Source organism: Amblyraja radiata, chromosome 3 (assembly GCF_010909765.2).
Source record: "Amblyraja radiata isolate CabotCenter1 chromosome 3, sAmbRad1.1.pri, whole genome shotgun sequence".
Taxonomy (NCBI): Eukaryota; Metazoa; Chordata; class Chondrichthyes; order Rajiformes; family Rajidae; genus Amblyraja; species Amblyraja radiata.
The window spans coordinates 75661121-75677521 of record NC_045958.1 but is presented as its reverse complement, the minus strand read 5'-3'; the positions used below and the strand labels follow the sequence as shown (position 1 = coordinate 75677521).

At 43.7% G+C, this 16401-nt stretch overlaps 1 protein-coding gene across 2 annotated transcripts in view; it reads left to right on the top strand.

Moving 5' to 3' along the window:
- Window positions 1–16401, top strand: part of trpm3 (transient receptor potential cation channel subfamily M member 3) — a 471994-nt gene that overhangs the window by 395128 nt on the left and 60465 nt on the right. For both annotated transcript variants that reach the window (XM_033018126.1, XM_033018125.1), the window contains exons 9-10: window positions 72–144; window positions 6472–6572. In XM_033018126.1, the coding sequence (XP_032874017.1) occupies window positions 72–144; window positions 6472–6572 (174 nt within the window). The remainder of the gene's footprint in view (window positions 1–71; window positions 145–6471; window positions 6573–16401) is intronic.

Genomic DNA, 16401 nt, shown 5'->3' with positions numbered 1-16401 from the left:
CACAAGTATTATCACAAGCTCAGATCCCATAAATAATGCAACTGCTCTTTAACTTTTCTATCATTTTTCAGATTACTGTCTTCAGAATGGGCTCAGAGGGACACCAGGACATTGACTTGGCCATTCTAACGGCTCTCCTGAAAGGTAACAATTTCCCCCTGTAATGAATTGCTTTTGTCCTGGTATGATCCTACTTATCCGTAATTTCTTCTCACCCCAGATTGCTCCACACTCTCCACTCTCCTCCAATTCTGGCCTCTTGCACAATGCCAACTTTAATTCCACCACCATCTGTAACTCCCTTCAGTTGCTGTGCTCTGGAAATCCCTCCCTAAACCTTTCCACCCATGTACTTACTCTGTCTATAGAATCCAAGATTTTGATCAAGCTATTAATAACCTGTCTAATATCTCAAGATGGCGGCGCTGGCTTAACAGCTGCGGCCCACCTGCAGTCCGTCTGTTTTTTTTCTTTCGTTTTGTTCCTTGTCATGTTTTAGTTAATTTTGTTTTATTAAGTTGTGTATGTGTGTGGGTGGGGTGGGAGAAACATGCCTTGGTCTCTTCCTTCGGGGGATGCGACTTTTTCTTCGGTCGTATTCCCCGTCCCCGTCTGCTGCCGAGGCCTAACTGGCGGAGCTGGCGGCATCGGAGCTGTAGCAGCGGCAGCAGCGGCGGAGACCCGACTCGGCACCGAAGCTGTGGCGGAGGCGGCGGAGACCTGACTCGGCCCCGGAGCTGTGGCGGAGGCAGCAGCAGCGGAGACCCAACTCGGCCCTGGAGCTGTGGCGGCGGCAGCGGCTGCAGCAGCGGCAGCAGCGGAGACCCGACTCGGCCCTGGAGCTGTGGCGGCGGCAGCAGCAGCGGAGACCCGACTCGGCCCCGAAGCTGTGGCGGAGGTAGCGGCAGCGGAGACCCGACTCGGCCTCGGAGCTGTGGCGGAGGCAGCGACCACCCGCGGAGTTTGAACCGTCGCCTCGACGCAGAGGGAGAACAATGAGGGAAGAGACAGAGACTTTAAGATTTTGCCTTCCACCACAGTGAGGAGGTGTTTGGTGAACTCACTGTGGTGGATGTTAAATTTGTGTTGATTGTGTGTTTTTGTCATTTTTTAAATTATATGTATGACTGCAGGGAAACAAAATTTCGTTCAGACCGAAATGTCTGAATGACAATAAACGAATCTAATCTAATATCTAAGTGACAGATTTTTTGTGAAAAACTATGGGACATTTCATTATGTTAAAAGTGCTACAATAAAACTTTGATAATGCAATAACACATAGGACTTTGGTCGTGCCAGACTGGCAGATGTCCGAGACTGAAGAATGTTATTGATATTAAGACCCCCAATAATATTACATTAAATGTTCCAGTGAACCAGGTAAGTTACAAGGCAATGAGTAAACCAGGCCACCAGTGTCAAAGTGAGTAGAAGATCTATGGTCTCAGTGAATGAATAAGAGAAGGTGGAAACTGGACCTCAGTGTGATAAAAGGTGTGTAGGGACTGAGAACCCAGTGAGTGTAAAGGTGGCTCTGGAATTGGTGGGGGAGTCAAATGATTAGAAAGAGAAATCAGAACCACAGTGCATGCAAAGGGAGTGTGGTAGTATCACCGGTGAGCCATGTCCAGATATATTTGTTCTCTATGTGTATAAGGAGTAACTATATCCATTGATATCTGTTACGTCCCTTTCCGACTGAGACTTGGTGGTGATTTTTAAAGTTCTTGTCATTCAAGTGACACTCCAATCTATTGCTGCACAGAGCAGTGTAGTTGCTAAAAACATAATCCCTTGAGTGTATTAGATTAATATGTCATAGACTGTGGCAAAAGTTCCATATTATCTGTAAAGTATTAACAGATCAAGCAGTTAATCAGTCACACTAAGCCCCTTATCTAGTCCGTGCATATGGTGGCTTGTTCATGCTCTGTACAAGGATGAAGGTGCTAGATGTACATCCTTTACATTTCTGCTGTGTGCTGCCAAAGATTACTTGGGCAAGAGGAATTGGGTAGAGTGAACACACGTGATGGGATTTAAACATGTGCACATCATCATGAAGGATCTTTCAACCCTCTTTCAACTCTGACTGTCATATTCCCAGAGAATATGAGCAAATTTGTCCAACATAATTTACCTTGCATAAAACACAATGTCAAGGTTTGATCCATTCAACATTCCTAAATGTTTAGCGATTTTCTTCATTGATTATTGATTCCAACCTCTTTCTAACAATAGATGTGAAACTAACTAGCCGATGGTTCCCTGCCTTCACTCTTCCTTTTTGAACAAGGATATCACACTGGCTGGTTTCTAATCTTCTGGAATCCTCCAGCAAATGAGTTTTGAAGAATTTCAAACAATGGGTCCATTATCTCTGCAGTCACTTCCTTTAAAACCCCTGGGTGCAGGCCCTCTGGTCCCATTTATTTGTCCCCCATCAGGTTCTCGAACACTTTATCCCTTGTGATTGTGACTTTTGCAAGTTCCTCCATATAATTTGTCATTAGCCCATCTGTTATCTTAGGATATTTACAGGATCCTCCACAGTGCAAAAAAATGTATTTAAAACATCTGGCCATTTCTTGGCTTCCTGCTACTAATTTACTAATCTCGTATCCTTGTGGTCCCACATCAATCACAGCTGCCTCCATGTTTATATATCCATAGAAACTCTTATTGTTTGCTTTTGCTCTCAAAATCAATTTTCTCCTTTCTTTATGAGCTTCTTTGTCTGCTGCTGTTGAATTGTAAATACGTCCCAGTCCTCTGGCCTGCCACCAGCCCTTGCCACTTCTTTTCAATTTAAGATTATCTTTGACCCCCTTCGTTAATCACAGATTGTGCCTTTTCTCATGAAATCAGTCTTTTTAATTGGGATAACTTATTGCTGCGTGCTATGGACCAACTGTTGAATATCTGTCACAGTTCATCCACCAACCCATCTCTTAGCTTCTTTCCCCAGTCAATTTTGGACAATTCCATCTTCTTACCATTATTATTGCCTCTTTTTAAAATTGAAAATCAGCCTTGTGAGTTCACTGTAACCCCACTCTGAAATACTGTGAACATTTTACTCTGGGTTGCATGAGGTACATATGTGATTTATCACTTGCTAATTTACACTGCTTAACAATAGTCAAGTTTGAAAATATATATGTCTGTGGATTAATAATTCAACTAAATGGGGATTTAAAAATAATATGCTTTTATATTTCACATGTTATTTGTGAAACGTAACTTTTTTTTACCTTAATTATTACAGTAATCAAAGTAATGTATGAAAAGTTAAGTGTGCCATCTGTTTTTTCTTTGATTATTTACTGTCTAAGAAACATGTTTAATGTGACTGGCTGCTCAGTCAAGTTGATGCCATTCCAGAAACATAAAAATAAAACTCCGCCGGTGCCTGAAGTCAGAAATTAAAACTGAAAATATTGGAGTACTTCATCAAGTACCTGACGAACAATGAAGTTCGTCAGGTAAATTAATTGGAGAGATAAACAATTGGTGCTTCAGATCATTGAGCTATCATCAGAACAGTTGGTTTATAAGAGAGATCCCATTGAACTAATATGCTACAGCAGCAGGCAATGAGAGAGGGTAAGTTTACACCATGAAGCTGAATATATCTCAATGGAGCACGTTCCCCAAGGTTAGACCAATGTTGCATTTCCCTTCCTGATTTGACACAATTCTAACATGATTTTCCGAGTGCACTTTTACCATTTCCTTAAAAATAAATGTCACTAATCTTCATTCCATTAATGTCAGATTAACTGGTGTATAGTTTTCATTTTTCATTTATATCAGACTTACTGTGACTTCAAGTAAATCCAGTCCTGATTCATCGGGAGCAGATGAACACCAGCGACCCCTTCAGGTGGACAGGTTACAGCCAGGAGGATTCTTCCCACTAACTCTTCATCTGATTTGGCACCAATGTTTTGTTTGATAACATGCCTGCAAAGTGGTTTTGAATGAATTTTGCAGATACTTAATGAAACAAAATTGTTGATATTTAAGTCCAATCAGGAATCTATGTGTAAGACCCATTCAAAATGGCACAGTAGCACAACTGGTAGAGCTGCTATCTCACAGCGCCAAAGACCCCAGTTCAATCTAGTCTTCGTGTGCTGCCTGAGTGGAGTTTGCATGTTCTCCATGTGACAGATGGGGTTTCCTCCCACATCCCAAAGGTGTGGGATTGGCCTCTGCAAATTGCCCCTAGTGTGTAAGTAAGTGGCATAATCTGGAGGGGGTTATTGAAAATGTGGGGAGAATACAAATAGGATTAATATAGAATTAGTCTAAATGGGTCGAAGGGCCTTTCCACATGCTGTATCTATCTATGACGCCATATCTCTCAAACTATGAATGTTTTAATAAAGGATTTTTTTCTTAAGACTACGATGACTTTATTTGCCTTTTAAAGAATTTAGATTCAGCCATGACTTTGCACAATTGGTCCTTTGGAAAGTAAATCTTCAGTTGTTGCCAGTGCAAGATAGTCTTTGACATATTGAAATGGTACAACCTGCTGCCAACCAGCTTGTTAGAAATGTTCTGCAGGTCAGGCAGCATCTGTGGAAAGAGAAACAGGGTCAAAGACTTTTATCTGTTCACTCCATTTCTCTTTCCATAGATACTGCCTGACGTGCAGGAAGGTTGCAGAATTTTCTGTTGCTGTTTCCAATTAGCAGTTCCTGCAGTTTCCATTTGCTTTTATGACCAAGTGCTGTTTGATTCATACCACTGAAATGGATTGCTTTCAATAAAGAAGAATGTTTGATCAGTGTGTTTGGACTATTACATATGAGTGAAGTCACATTTAATTTGTCATTTATTAATGGGATGGCAAAGCCAGTCATTATTCTACATCACAAATTGCGTTTGAACTGGGTGGCTTTGGCAATGAAGTGTCCATCATGTTGCTGCATGCCACCTACAGGCCAGATTGTGTCCTTACATTTCATTCCCTGCAGGGCATCAGTAACCCAGATGATTTTTTTTAAACATCCAATAACTTCATACTGATTACTGACCCCAACTTCTTATTCCCGTTTCATTTAATTAACTGATCTTAAATTCTGATGATTCCCTAAAGATAACTTAGAAGCGATAAATGCATTTTAAAAGCCTTAAAAAGATTCATATTAATACCTTTCTGCCTATTTCTTGTAGCTTCCTAGAAATCCTGCAAAATATCACAAAGATCAGAAATTGAACATGGTGATTATTCCACCCTCGGGGTGTGGTCTGTCATTAGCACAATGTTTTTAAAAAAACAGAATATCGCAAGAATCTGATTTGCACAGTCGGTAAATTGCAGTTGAAATTTTTACTGTTTTTCTCTGGGTTTCTTGACAGTTCAGCACCAGTGACTGAAATTTAAAGGTAAAGTTTTAACTCTGGGATCCAGTAACAAAAATATTGTGTTCTAATATTAAAAAAATCAGAGATCTGATCATTGACAACAGACACCTGGAAGGAGGGTCATTGGAACAGGAGGAGATCGTTCAACCCTTTGAATTCTAGTTTGCTCAAAGCTAATTTGTATCTCAAACCCATTTACAGGCCTTAAAGCCTAACAAGTCCTTCCAACCTCAGGTCTGATGTTTTTAATTCACCCCACGCCAAGTTCTATGTGGGAGCGAGTTCCAGATTGTTGCTCCCTTTTGTGCAATGATTCTTCCTGGGAACAGCATGAATCCAATTTTTTAAATATGCCTCACGTCAGAAGAAATAGTCAGTCTTTTTCTTGCCCCCAGTTCCATTAATTATCTTAATTTGTTTTGTTTCATCATCTATTAATTTTCCACAGAATTAAAGGATTATCAAATAGTGCAACAGAAAGAAGTAATTTGCCCCATTGACTTTACTTTCAAAGAACAATCCAGCTCATCCCTCGACCCCAGCTCTCAGCTTTGTCTGTCATGATTTATGCCATTCTCTTTTGCTGCCTATTAAATCTGCATCCACAACCCTGATGGATGTGTGCTCCCATTTCTAACCACACATTGTGTAAACATATCTATCCTCACTCCATCTCTAGTGTTTCTTCCAATCACCTTAAAACCGAGCCCTCTTGTTACTGACCATTCAGCCATTAGAATCGTTCCCTCTATTTGCCAGAACTGAACATTTATTGACCTTGACCCTTCCATCAATCCTCTTCTTCTCCTTATTCTGCTCTAAGGAATCCATGTAACTATGATCTGATATCCCTGAAATCTTTCAAAACAAAGGAATGCAACATTAGTTAGTGCAGTCTGCACTGTAGTTCCCACTGTGAGGCTGGTGATCCATGAGTCGTTTTATAGCACTGTGACTTTGATAAAGTGCTGGTACAATACAATGGCACTGATAGAGAGAATCATTGAGCAAGGTTTGCAGTCCAAGTGTGCAACTGGTGATGAGTTACTATTAACCTTTGCTTGTCTACGTTTGTCTTTTTCTTTCTAGGAGCCAATGCTTCAGCACCGGATCAGCTAAGTCTTGCTTTGGCCTGGAACAGAGTGGACATTGCTCGGAGTCAGATCTTTATCTATGGACAGCAGTGGCCGGTAGGGTTGATGACTCCTGCTTTTTTACAGTATGCGTTTTCCAAGCAGAAAATGACACCCTATCAACATTGCACCTTTTACATTATCCATTGCGTAGTGTATTTATTTTACAAATGTTCCTATCATTATATGATTGAACTATTCTCAAATATTTTTTTTCTAAATTACTATTCCATTTTTAAATCAAATATATTCACTCTTTGGAAAGGTCTGGAATTTGATTTGGTGACAGCAGTACAAATTCCACCTTGACTGATGGAAAGTTTGAATATTATGAACAAATATCTTAGAATGAATAGTTACTTGTCCCTATTTGTGTTACTGTATACTCCAGCCCTGAAATTCAATTGAGAGGAACAAATTTCATAGCCAGGGTACAAAGCACTGACATCAATCTACAGCAGGTTTATCACTAGTGACCAGCAACATATGGCTAGAAAGCCATGGACAATGGTAACCATTAAATTACTGGAATATATTAACAACACACCTGGTCACTGAGAAAATAAATCTGACATCTTACCTTAGTTTAAGCAAGAACCAACCCCACTGTCACTTGTTTCGGGGCACCTGGAGTCGTGGAGCCATGCACCATAAAAATAAGTCCTTCAGCAAACATCAAGCAGCCACTTACTCCAATCCGATACTCACACCATTTTATTCTCTCAAACCTTCCAACACCATCCCCATTAACCTGCACACTTGGAGCAATTTACAGTGGCTGTAAAAGCAACCAACCAGTCTACCTTTGGGATGTGGGATGAGACCAGAGCACCCAGAGGAAACCCATGTGATCACAGGGAGAACATGCAAACTCCACACAGCCAACATCAGAGGTCAGTGTTGAACCAAGGTGTGGCGATGTGTGGTAGTGGATCTACCAGTTGCACCGCCCACTGATGGATAATAAAAGCAGGCCCTGCCCTCAATCAATAGAAAACAGTTAATTGTTTGAGTGTGGGTTTTAATTAGTTGTGCATCATTGTGGAGATAATCAGTAGGAAGGGACAATCTGGTCAAGTGTAGTGAAACTTGACCCAGTATTATTAGATCTTGACCCAGTACTATCAGTAGCCAACTAAATAGTGGTTTTGTTGTGCTGAATACAAGTAAAGGATGAGGTCATTGCTGACTGGGCCTTGACTGCTCTGGTGTAGAATTGCATGGGTTGCTTCTCATGATAACTCATTTTGGTAGAGTTGACTTGCTGGCACCATCTCCTGCTATGAATGGCTGTTGTATTGCAGGGAGCTCATCTGCCCTTTAGCAATGTTATTTTGTAGGCCTGTTGGGTCTCCATACTCCATCCTCATCCAGTTTGGCCGGAGGTGAGGGCTGCTTGTGTGGTCAATAACCCATAACTGGAATTGAAGGCTTTGTGGCCATGTTTACGGATGATACCAAGATAGGTGGAGGGGCAGGTAGTGTCGAGGAAGCAGGGAGTCTGCAGAAGGACTTGGACAGGTTGGGAGAGTGGGCAAAGAAGTGGCAAAAGGAATACAGCATAACAAAGTATGTGGTCATGCACTTTGGTAAATGCATAGACTATTTCCAAAAATGGGGAGAAGATTCAGAATTTGGAGGTGCAATGAGACCTGGGAGTCGTGGTGCAGGATTCCCAAAGGATTAATTTGCAAGAGACAGTAGTTGGGAAAGCAAATTTAATGTTAGCATTCATTTTGAGAGGACTAGAATATAAAGGCAAAGATGTAATGCTCAGCCTTTACAAGGTGCTGGTCCGACCACCTATGGAATATTGTGTGCAATTCTGTGCCCCACATCTGTGTAAGGATATGCTGGGGTTGGAGAGGGTAGGAGGTTTACGAGATGCTCCCAGGGATGATTGGGTGAATATATGATAACAGATGTTTGATGGCTCTGGGCCTGTACGCGCAATTTTAAAAGGATGATGGGGATCTCATTGAAACCTACCGTATAATGAAAGGACTGGTTAGAATGGACGTGGAGAGGATGTTTCCACTAGTGGGAGAATCTAGGACCCAAAGCTACAGCCTCAGAATAAATGGGCATACCTTTAGAATGGAGATTAGGAGCGATTTCTTTAGCTAGAGGGTTGTGATTCTGTGGAATTCATTGCCACAGACGGCTGTGGAGGCCAAGACATTGGGTATTTTTAAAGCGGAGATTGATAGGTTCTTGATTAGTAAGAATGTCGAGGGTTACAGGGAATGAAAATGGAGAATGGGGTTGAGAGGGAAAGATATATCAGCCATGATTGAATGGCGGAGTAGATTCGATGGTCTGAATGGCCTAATTCTGCTACTATATTTTATGAACATGAAAATGGACACAAAATGCTGAAGTAACTCAGCGGGACAGGCAGCATCTCTTGAGAGAAGGAATGGGTGGCAAACCTTCTTTAGACCCTTCTTTAGACTTATGAACATGAATTGACTACAGTGGTTTATAAGAGCCTAGTTTCAGGCCAACAGTCACACTGACTCCAGACAAAGGATCCAGGACTAAGTAGCTCAGTGAGTCAAACCAAATGTAAATGTTGGCAATGAGTAAGATGTCGCTTGATGTACTGAAAGTCTCAAACACTGTGAGGTTGATGCTTGTAGCTCGAGCATAGAACAGCTCAGAGAATCAGATGCTGAGGTGAAAATGTCTTCGCACCTTCCCTGGGGCTCATTCACCAGTTATTATCTCCAATCTATGGCCTTCAGTAACTGAGCTATTTGCTACAGCGGTTTCCTTTTATTTAACTCTGCAAGATGCTGTGAGAATATTTCCTCTATTAGATGTGTATGGTTTAATGACATATGCACTGAAAACCATTTCTATCATTCAGTTCTATCATTCAGTTCTATCATTCAGTTCCAAAGAATTTAACTGAATATGTAACTACTTCACATTTTCAACCGAGACAACACCAATTAAATTTCTACTCCACTTTCCCTCTCTCTTGGAAACAGTGTAATGGTGTCTTAGGAAACATTGCCCTCTGCAGTTAATACAGTATGCTTACTACTTTAAACAATACTTTCTCCTAACACACCTCCTTGTCTGCTTCAGGTATTTGATACATATGCTTGTTGAAGGCAGCAAATTGTAGATTGTAGAAGGCTGGTGAAATTATATAATAGATAGGGTTCTCAAGAGTGAGGTTCCCAATGATGATTTTTCACAATTATATTCCAGCAAGTGCAAGAACAGAAAACTTGATTGAAGATAGGCACAAAATTGTGGAGTAACTCAGCGGGTCAGGTAGCCTCTCAGGAGAAAAGGAATAGTTGATATTTCAGATCAAGACCCGTCTTCAGACTGAGTAGCCAGGGGAGAGGGAAACTGGAGGTATGAAAAGGTACGAGCCGGCATCGATGACCCAGGAAATGTGGAGCCCACAATGGTCCATTGTTGGTTGCAGAAGTGGTGATAATGAAGGGATACGAACAGTGAAACTAGCAGGATGACTAGAGTGGGGGAGGGATGGAGAGAGAGGGAATGCAAGGGTTACTTGAAATTAAACAAATTAATATTCATACTGTTGAGGTGCAAGCTGCCCAAGTGAAATATGAGGTGCTGCTCTTCCAATTTGCATGTTGCCTCACTCTGACAGTGGAGGAGGCCCAGGACAGAAAGGTCAGTATGGGAATGGGAGTTAAAAAGCTTGGCAACCGGGAGATGGCGTATGCCCAGGCGGACCGAGCGAAGGCATTCAGCGAAATGATCGCCCAGTCTGCACTTGGTCTCACCAATATAACCATATAACCATATAACAATATAAAAATTACAGCACGGAAACAGGCCATCTTGACCCTTCTAGTCCGTGCCGAACACGTACTCTCCCCATGTCACATATACCTGCGCTCAGACCATAACCCTCCATTCCTTTCGCGTCCATATAACTATCCAATTTATTTTTAAATGATAAAAACGAACCTGCCTCCACCACCTTCACTGGAAGCTCATTCCACACAGCCACCACTCTCTGAGTAAAGAAGTTCCCCCTCATGTTACCCCTAAACTTCTGTCCCTTAATTCTCAAGTCATGTCCCCTTGTTTGAATCTTCCCTACTTTCAGTGGGAAAAGCTTATCCACGTCAACTCTGTCTATCCCTCTCATCATTTTAAAGACCTCTATCAAGTCCCCCCTTAACCTTCTGCGCTCCAAAGAATAAAGCCCTAACTTGTTCAACCTTTCTCTGTAACTTAGTTGCTGAAACCCAGGCAACATTCTAGTAAATCTCCTCTGCACTCTCTCTATTTTGTTGACATCCTTCCTATAATTAGGCGACCAAAATTGTACACCATACTCCAGAATTGGCCTCACCAATGCCTTGTACAATTTTAACATTACATCCCAACTTCTATACTCAATGCTCCGATTTATAAAGGCCAGCACACCAAAAGCTTTCTTTACCACCCTATCTACATGAGATTCCACTTTCAGGGAACTGTGCACAGTTATTCCCAGATCCCTCTGTTCACCTGCATTCTTCAATTCCCTACCATTTACCATGTACGTCCTATTTTGATTCGTCCTGCCAAGATGTAGCACCTCACACTTATCAGCATTAAACTCCATCTGCCATCTTTCAGCCCACTCTTCCAACTGGCATAAATCTCTCTGTAGACTTTGAAAATCTACTTCATTATCCACAACCCCACCTATCTTAGTATCATCTGCATACTTACTATCCAATTTACCACACCATCATCCAGATCATTGATGTACATGACAAACAACAGTGGACCCAACACAGATCCCTGTGGCACCCCACAAGTCACTGGCCTCCAACCTGACAAACAACCATCCACCATTACTTTCTGGCATCTCCCATTCAGCCACTGTTGAATCCATCTTGCTACTCCACCATTAATACCCAACAATTGAACCTTCTTAACCAACCTTCCATGAGGAACCTTGTCAAAGGCCTTACTGAAGTCCATATATACAAAATCCACTGCTTTACCCTCATCAATTTCCCGAGTAACCTCTTCAAAAAATTCAAGATTAGTCAAACATGACCTTCCAGGCACAAATCCATGTTGACTGTTCCTAATCAGACCCTGTTTATCCAGATGCTTATATATATTATCTCTAAGTATCCTTTCCATTAATTTGCCCACCACTGACGTCAAACTAACAGGTCTATAATTGCTAGGTTTACTCTTAGACCCCTTTTTAAACAATGGAACAACATGCGCAGTACGCCAACCCTCCGGCACTATCCCCGTTTCTAATGACATTTGAAATATTTCTGTCATAGCCCCTGCTATTTCTACACTAACTTCCCTCAATGTCCTAGGGAATATCCTGTCCGGACCTGGAGACTTATCCACTTTTATATTTCTCAAAAGTGTCAGTACTTCATCTTCTTTGAATCTCATAGTTTCCATAGCTACTCTACTTGTATCCCTTACCTCACATAATTCAATATCCTTCTCCTTGGTGAATACCGAAGAAAAGAAATTGTTCAATATCTCCCCCATCTCTTTTGGCTCTGCAGATAGCTGTCCACTCTGACTCTCTAATGGACCAATTTTATCCCTCGTTATCCTTTTGCTATTTATATAGCTGTAGAAACACTTTGGATTTACTTTCACCTTACTTGCCAAAGCAACCTCATATCTTCTTTTAGCTTTTCTAATTTCTTTCTTAAGATTCTTTTTACATTCTTTATACTCCTCAAGCACCTCATTTACTCCATGCTGCCTATAATTATTGTAGATCTCTCTCTTTTTCCGAACCAAGTGTCCAATTTCCCTTGAAAACCATGGCTCTTTCCAATTTTTACTATTTCCTTTCAACCGAACAGGGACATAAAGATTCTGTACTCTTAAAATTTCACCTTTAAATGTCCTCCATTTCTCTTCCACATCTTTCCCATAAAACAAACTGTCCCAATTTACTCCTTTTAAATCCTTTCGCATCTCCTCAAAGTTAGCCTTTCTCCAATCAAAAATCTCAACCCTAGGTCCAGTTCTGACCCTCTCCATAATTATATTGAAACTAATGGTATTGTGATCACTGGTCCCGAACTGTTCCCCAACGCATACCTCTGCCACCTGACCCGTCTCATTTCCTAACAGGAGGTCCAGCACCGCCCCTTCTCTAGTAGGTACTTCTATGTATTGCTGCAAAAAACTATCCTGCACACATTTTACAAACTCCAACCCATCCAGCCCATTTACAGAATGTGTTTCCCAGTCTATGTGTGGAAAATTGAAATCTCCCACAATCACTACCTTGTGCTTACTACTAATATCTGCTATCTCCTTACATATTTGCTCTTCTAATTCTCGCTCCCCATTTGGCGGTCTATAATACACCTCTATAAGTGTTGCTACCCCTTTCCCATTTCTCAGTTCCACCCAAATAGCCTCCCTAGATGAGCCCTCTAATCTATCCTGCCAAAGCACTGCTGTAATGCAACACCTCCACCTCTTGCCCCTCCAATTCTATCACACCTGAAGCAACAAAATCCTGGAATATTTAGTTTCCAATCACAGCCCTCCTGCAACCATGTTTCACTGATCGCCACAACATCATACTTCCAGGCGTCAATCCAGGCTCTAAGTTCATCCACCTTTCTTACAATGCTCCTAGCATTAAAATATACACATTTAAGTAACCCACCCTCTCTTATTCTCTGTTTATTGCCTTTTTCTTCTCTCTCCCCTACATTTTGGGTCAGAGTGCTACCATTCTCTGCCTCCTGCCTCACACACTGACTGCTAGCTTTCCCAATTTGAGTCCCTCCCCCCAACCATACTAGTTTAAAGTCTCCCCAGTAGCCTTTGCAAATCTCCCCGCCAGGATATTGGTCCCCCTCGGGTTCAAGTGCAACCCGTCCTATATCATATATCGGAGTCCACATCGAGAACAACGGATACAGCAGATGAGGTTGTTGGAGGTGCAAGTGAACCTCTGCCTCACCTGAAAGGACTGTGAGTGTCCCTGGACAGAGTCGAGGGAGGAGGTATAGGGACAGGTGTTGCATCTCCTGCGGTTGCAGGGGAATGTACCTGGGGAGGGGATGATTTGGGTGGGAAGGGATGAGTGAACCAGGTGTTGCGGAGGGAATGGTCTCTGTGAAAAGTGGAAAACAGTGGAGATGGGAAGATGTGACTAGTGGTGGGATCCCGTTGGAGGTGCCGAAAATGTTGGAGGATTATGTGCTATATGCGACAGCTGATAGGGTGAATGGTGAAGATTAAGGATCTCTGTCCCTGTTGCAACGGGGGAAGGGGGAGAAAGTGCATAGCTATGGCATAACGAGAAGACATGTGTGGGGGCCTCATCTATGATAGAAGAGGGGAATCTCTGTTCCCTAAAGAATAAAGACATGTCTTGGTTTGGAACACCTCATCTTGGGTGCAGATGCGGCGGAGACGGTTTAGTTAGGAGTCGGGGATAGAGTCTTTTCAGGAGGCAGGGTGGAAAGAACTGTAGTCTAGATAGCTGTGGGATTCAGTAGATTTGTAATAGATGTCAGTCAATAGTCTATCTCCTGTGAAGGAGACGGTGAGATCAAGAAAAGGGAGGAAGGTGTCAGAGATAGTCCAAGCGAATTTGAGTGCGAGAAGGAAATTTGTAGTGATGTTGCTGAAGTCCATGAGTTGTGCACAGGTGCAGGAGGTAACCCCGGTGCATTCATCAATGTAACAAAGATAGAGTTGGGGGACAGGGCCAGTGTACACCTGGAACAAGGATTGTTCGACGTCCCCTACAAAGAGGCAGGCATAGCTGGGGTCGATGTGAGTGCCCATGGCTATGCCTTGGATTTGGAGGGAGTGGGAGGAGATGAAGGAGAAGATCATCAACCTATCCTCGGGCCTCAGCTGAGGGAAGACCTCATGTGCTTCTGGCATATGTATGCAGACATTGCTCCACAAGTGCTTGGTTGCCATAACTATCATATATCACAACTAGAACACATTAGAATTTCTGGACCTACTTCTCTAGGTCTATCCCTTCAAACTCCTTTGGGTGTTTCTGGCCTCTGTCCACTCAAACTGGAGAAGGAGCATTTAGCAGCCTCAAGACCATGTACCAGGAGCAGAGGGACAGCAGAGAGAGCATACTGTTCAAGAAGGAACTGCAGATGCTGGAAGATCGAAGGTACACAAAAATGTTGGAGAAACTCAGCGGGTGCAGCAGCATCTATGGAGCAAAGGAAATAGGCGACGTTTCGGGCCGAAACCCTTCTTCAGACTGATGGGGGGTGGGGGGGAGAAGGAAGGAAAAAGGGAGGAGGAGGAGCCCGAGGGCGGGGGGATGGGAGGAGACAGCTCGAGGGTTAAGGAAGGGGAGGAGACAGCAAGGGCTAGCAAAACTGGGAGAATTCAACGTTCATGCCATCCGGACGCAAGCAACCCAGGCGGAATATGAGGTGCTGTTCCTCCAATTTCCGGTGTTGCTCACTCTGGCAATGGAGGAGACCCAGGACAGAGAGGTTCGGATTGGGAATGGGAGGGGAAGTTGAAGTGCTGAGCCACCGGGAGTTCAGGTAGGTTATTGCGGACTGAGCGGAGGTGTTCGGCGAAACGATCGCCCAACCTCCGCTTAGTCTCCCCGATGTAAATCAACTGACATCTAGAGCAGCGGATGCAGTAGATGAGGTTGGAGGAGATACAGGTGAACCTTTGTCGCACCTGGAACGACTGCTTGGGTCCTTGAATGGAGTCGAGGGGGGAGGTGAAGGGACAGGTGTTGCATTTCTTGCGGTTGCAACGGAAAGTGCCCGGGGAGGGGGTGGTACGGGAGGGAAGGGAAGAATTGACAAGGGAGTTGCGGTGGGAGCGGTCTTTGCGGAAGGCAGACATAGGGGGAGATGGGAAGATGTGGCGAGTGGTGGGGTCACGTTGGAGGTGACGGAAATGGCGGAGGATTATTTGTTGTATTTGCCGGCTGGTGGGGTGAAAGGTGAGGACTAGGGGGACTCTGCCCTTGTTGCGAGTGCGGGGATGGGGAGAGAGAGCAGTGTTGCGGGGTATGGATGAGACCCTGGTGCGAGCCTCATCTATGGTGGCGGACGGGGAATCCCCGTTCCCTGAAGAACGAGGACATTTCCGATGCCCTGGTGTGGAACGTCTCATCCTGGGAGCAGATGCGGCGTAGGCGGAGGAATTGGGAGTAGGGGATGGAGTCTTTACAGGGGGCAGGGTGGGAAGACGTGTAGTCCAGATAGAATACTGCCTTTGTAAGTGCCCACTTGCCCATCCCATCAACTATCTCCTGCCACATCTGCTGAAGGTTTGAGATTCTCTCAGTGGCCACCTCAGCCAGAGGCGGAAAATCCGGGGGGGGCCAGAGGGGACACGTCCCCCCCATGTTTTGAGAGGTGGGCGACATCCCCGCCAGGTTAACCTGCCAGGGCTTGCGGGAAATATGGCCAGCGTGGAGAAGCAGCGCTGGTGTCCCGTCAGTCCAGACAGGGCTGTAGTTAACCCGGTGAGACAGGCAGTTGAGCTGCATTTAGCGCTGGATTGAGCCTCTGAAGCCTCGCGCGCGTATGTGAGTGTGCGCATGCGTGCGCAGCCGCCAAAAAATTGTGTCCCCCGTCCCCTCCATGTTTTGATAGTGAGTTCCGTTCTTGACCTCAGCCACCTCAAAAGTCCACAAAGCAAATCACCCTCCATCCCGGGGGTCTACCTTGGTAGCAGATGATGTCAAAGATACTCGTCAAATCTTCTAGAAAAGAGCTCAGCTGTTCTGTACTTCCTAATGAGTTTACGGAATTCTGCTCCGAGCTGAAAGCAAAATGTACAGGTGCTAACTCATTCCCCTGGATCGATGTCAATACACAGCTCCAAAGCAATTAATCTGTCAGCATTCTTTAAATGGAACCTTGATTGA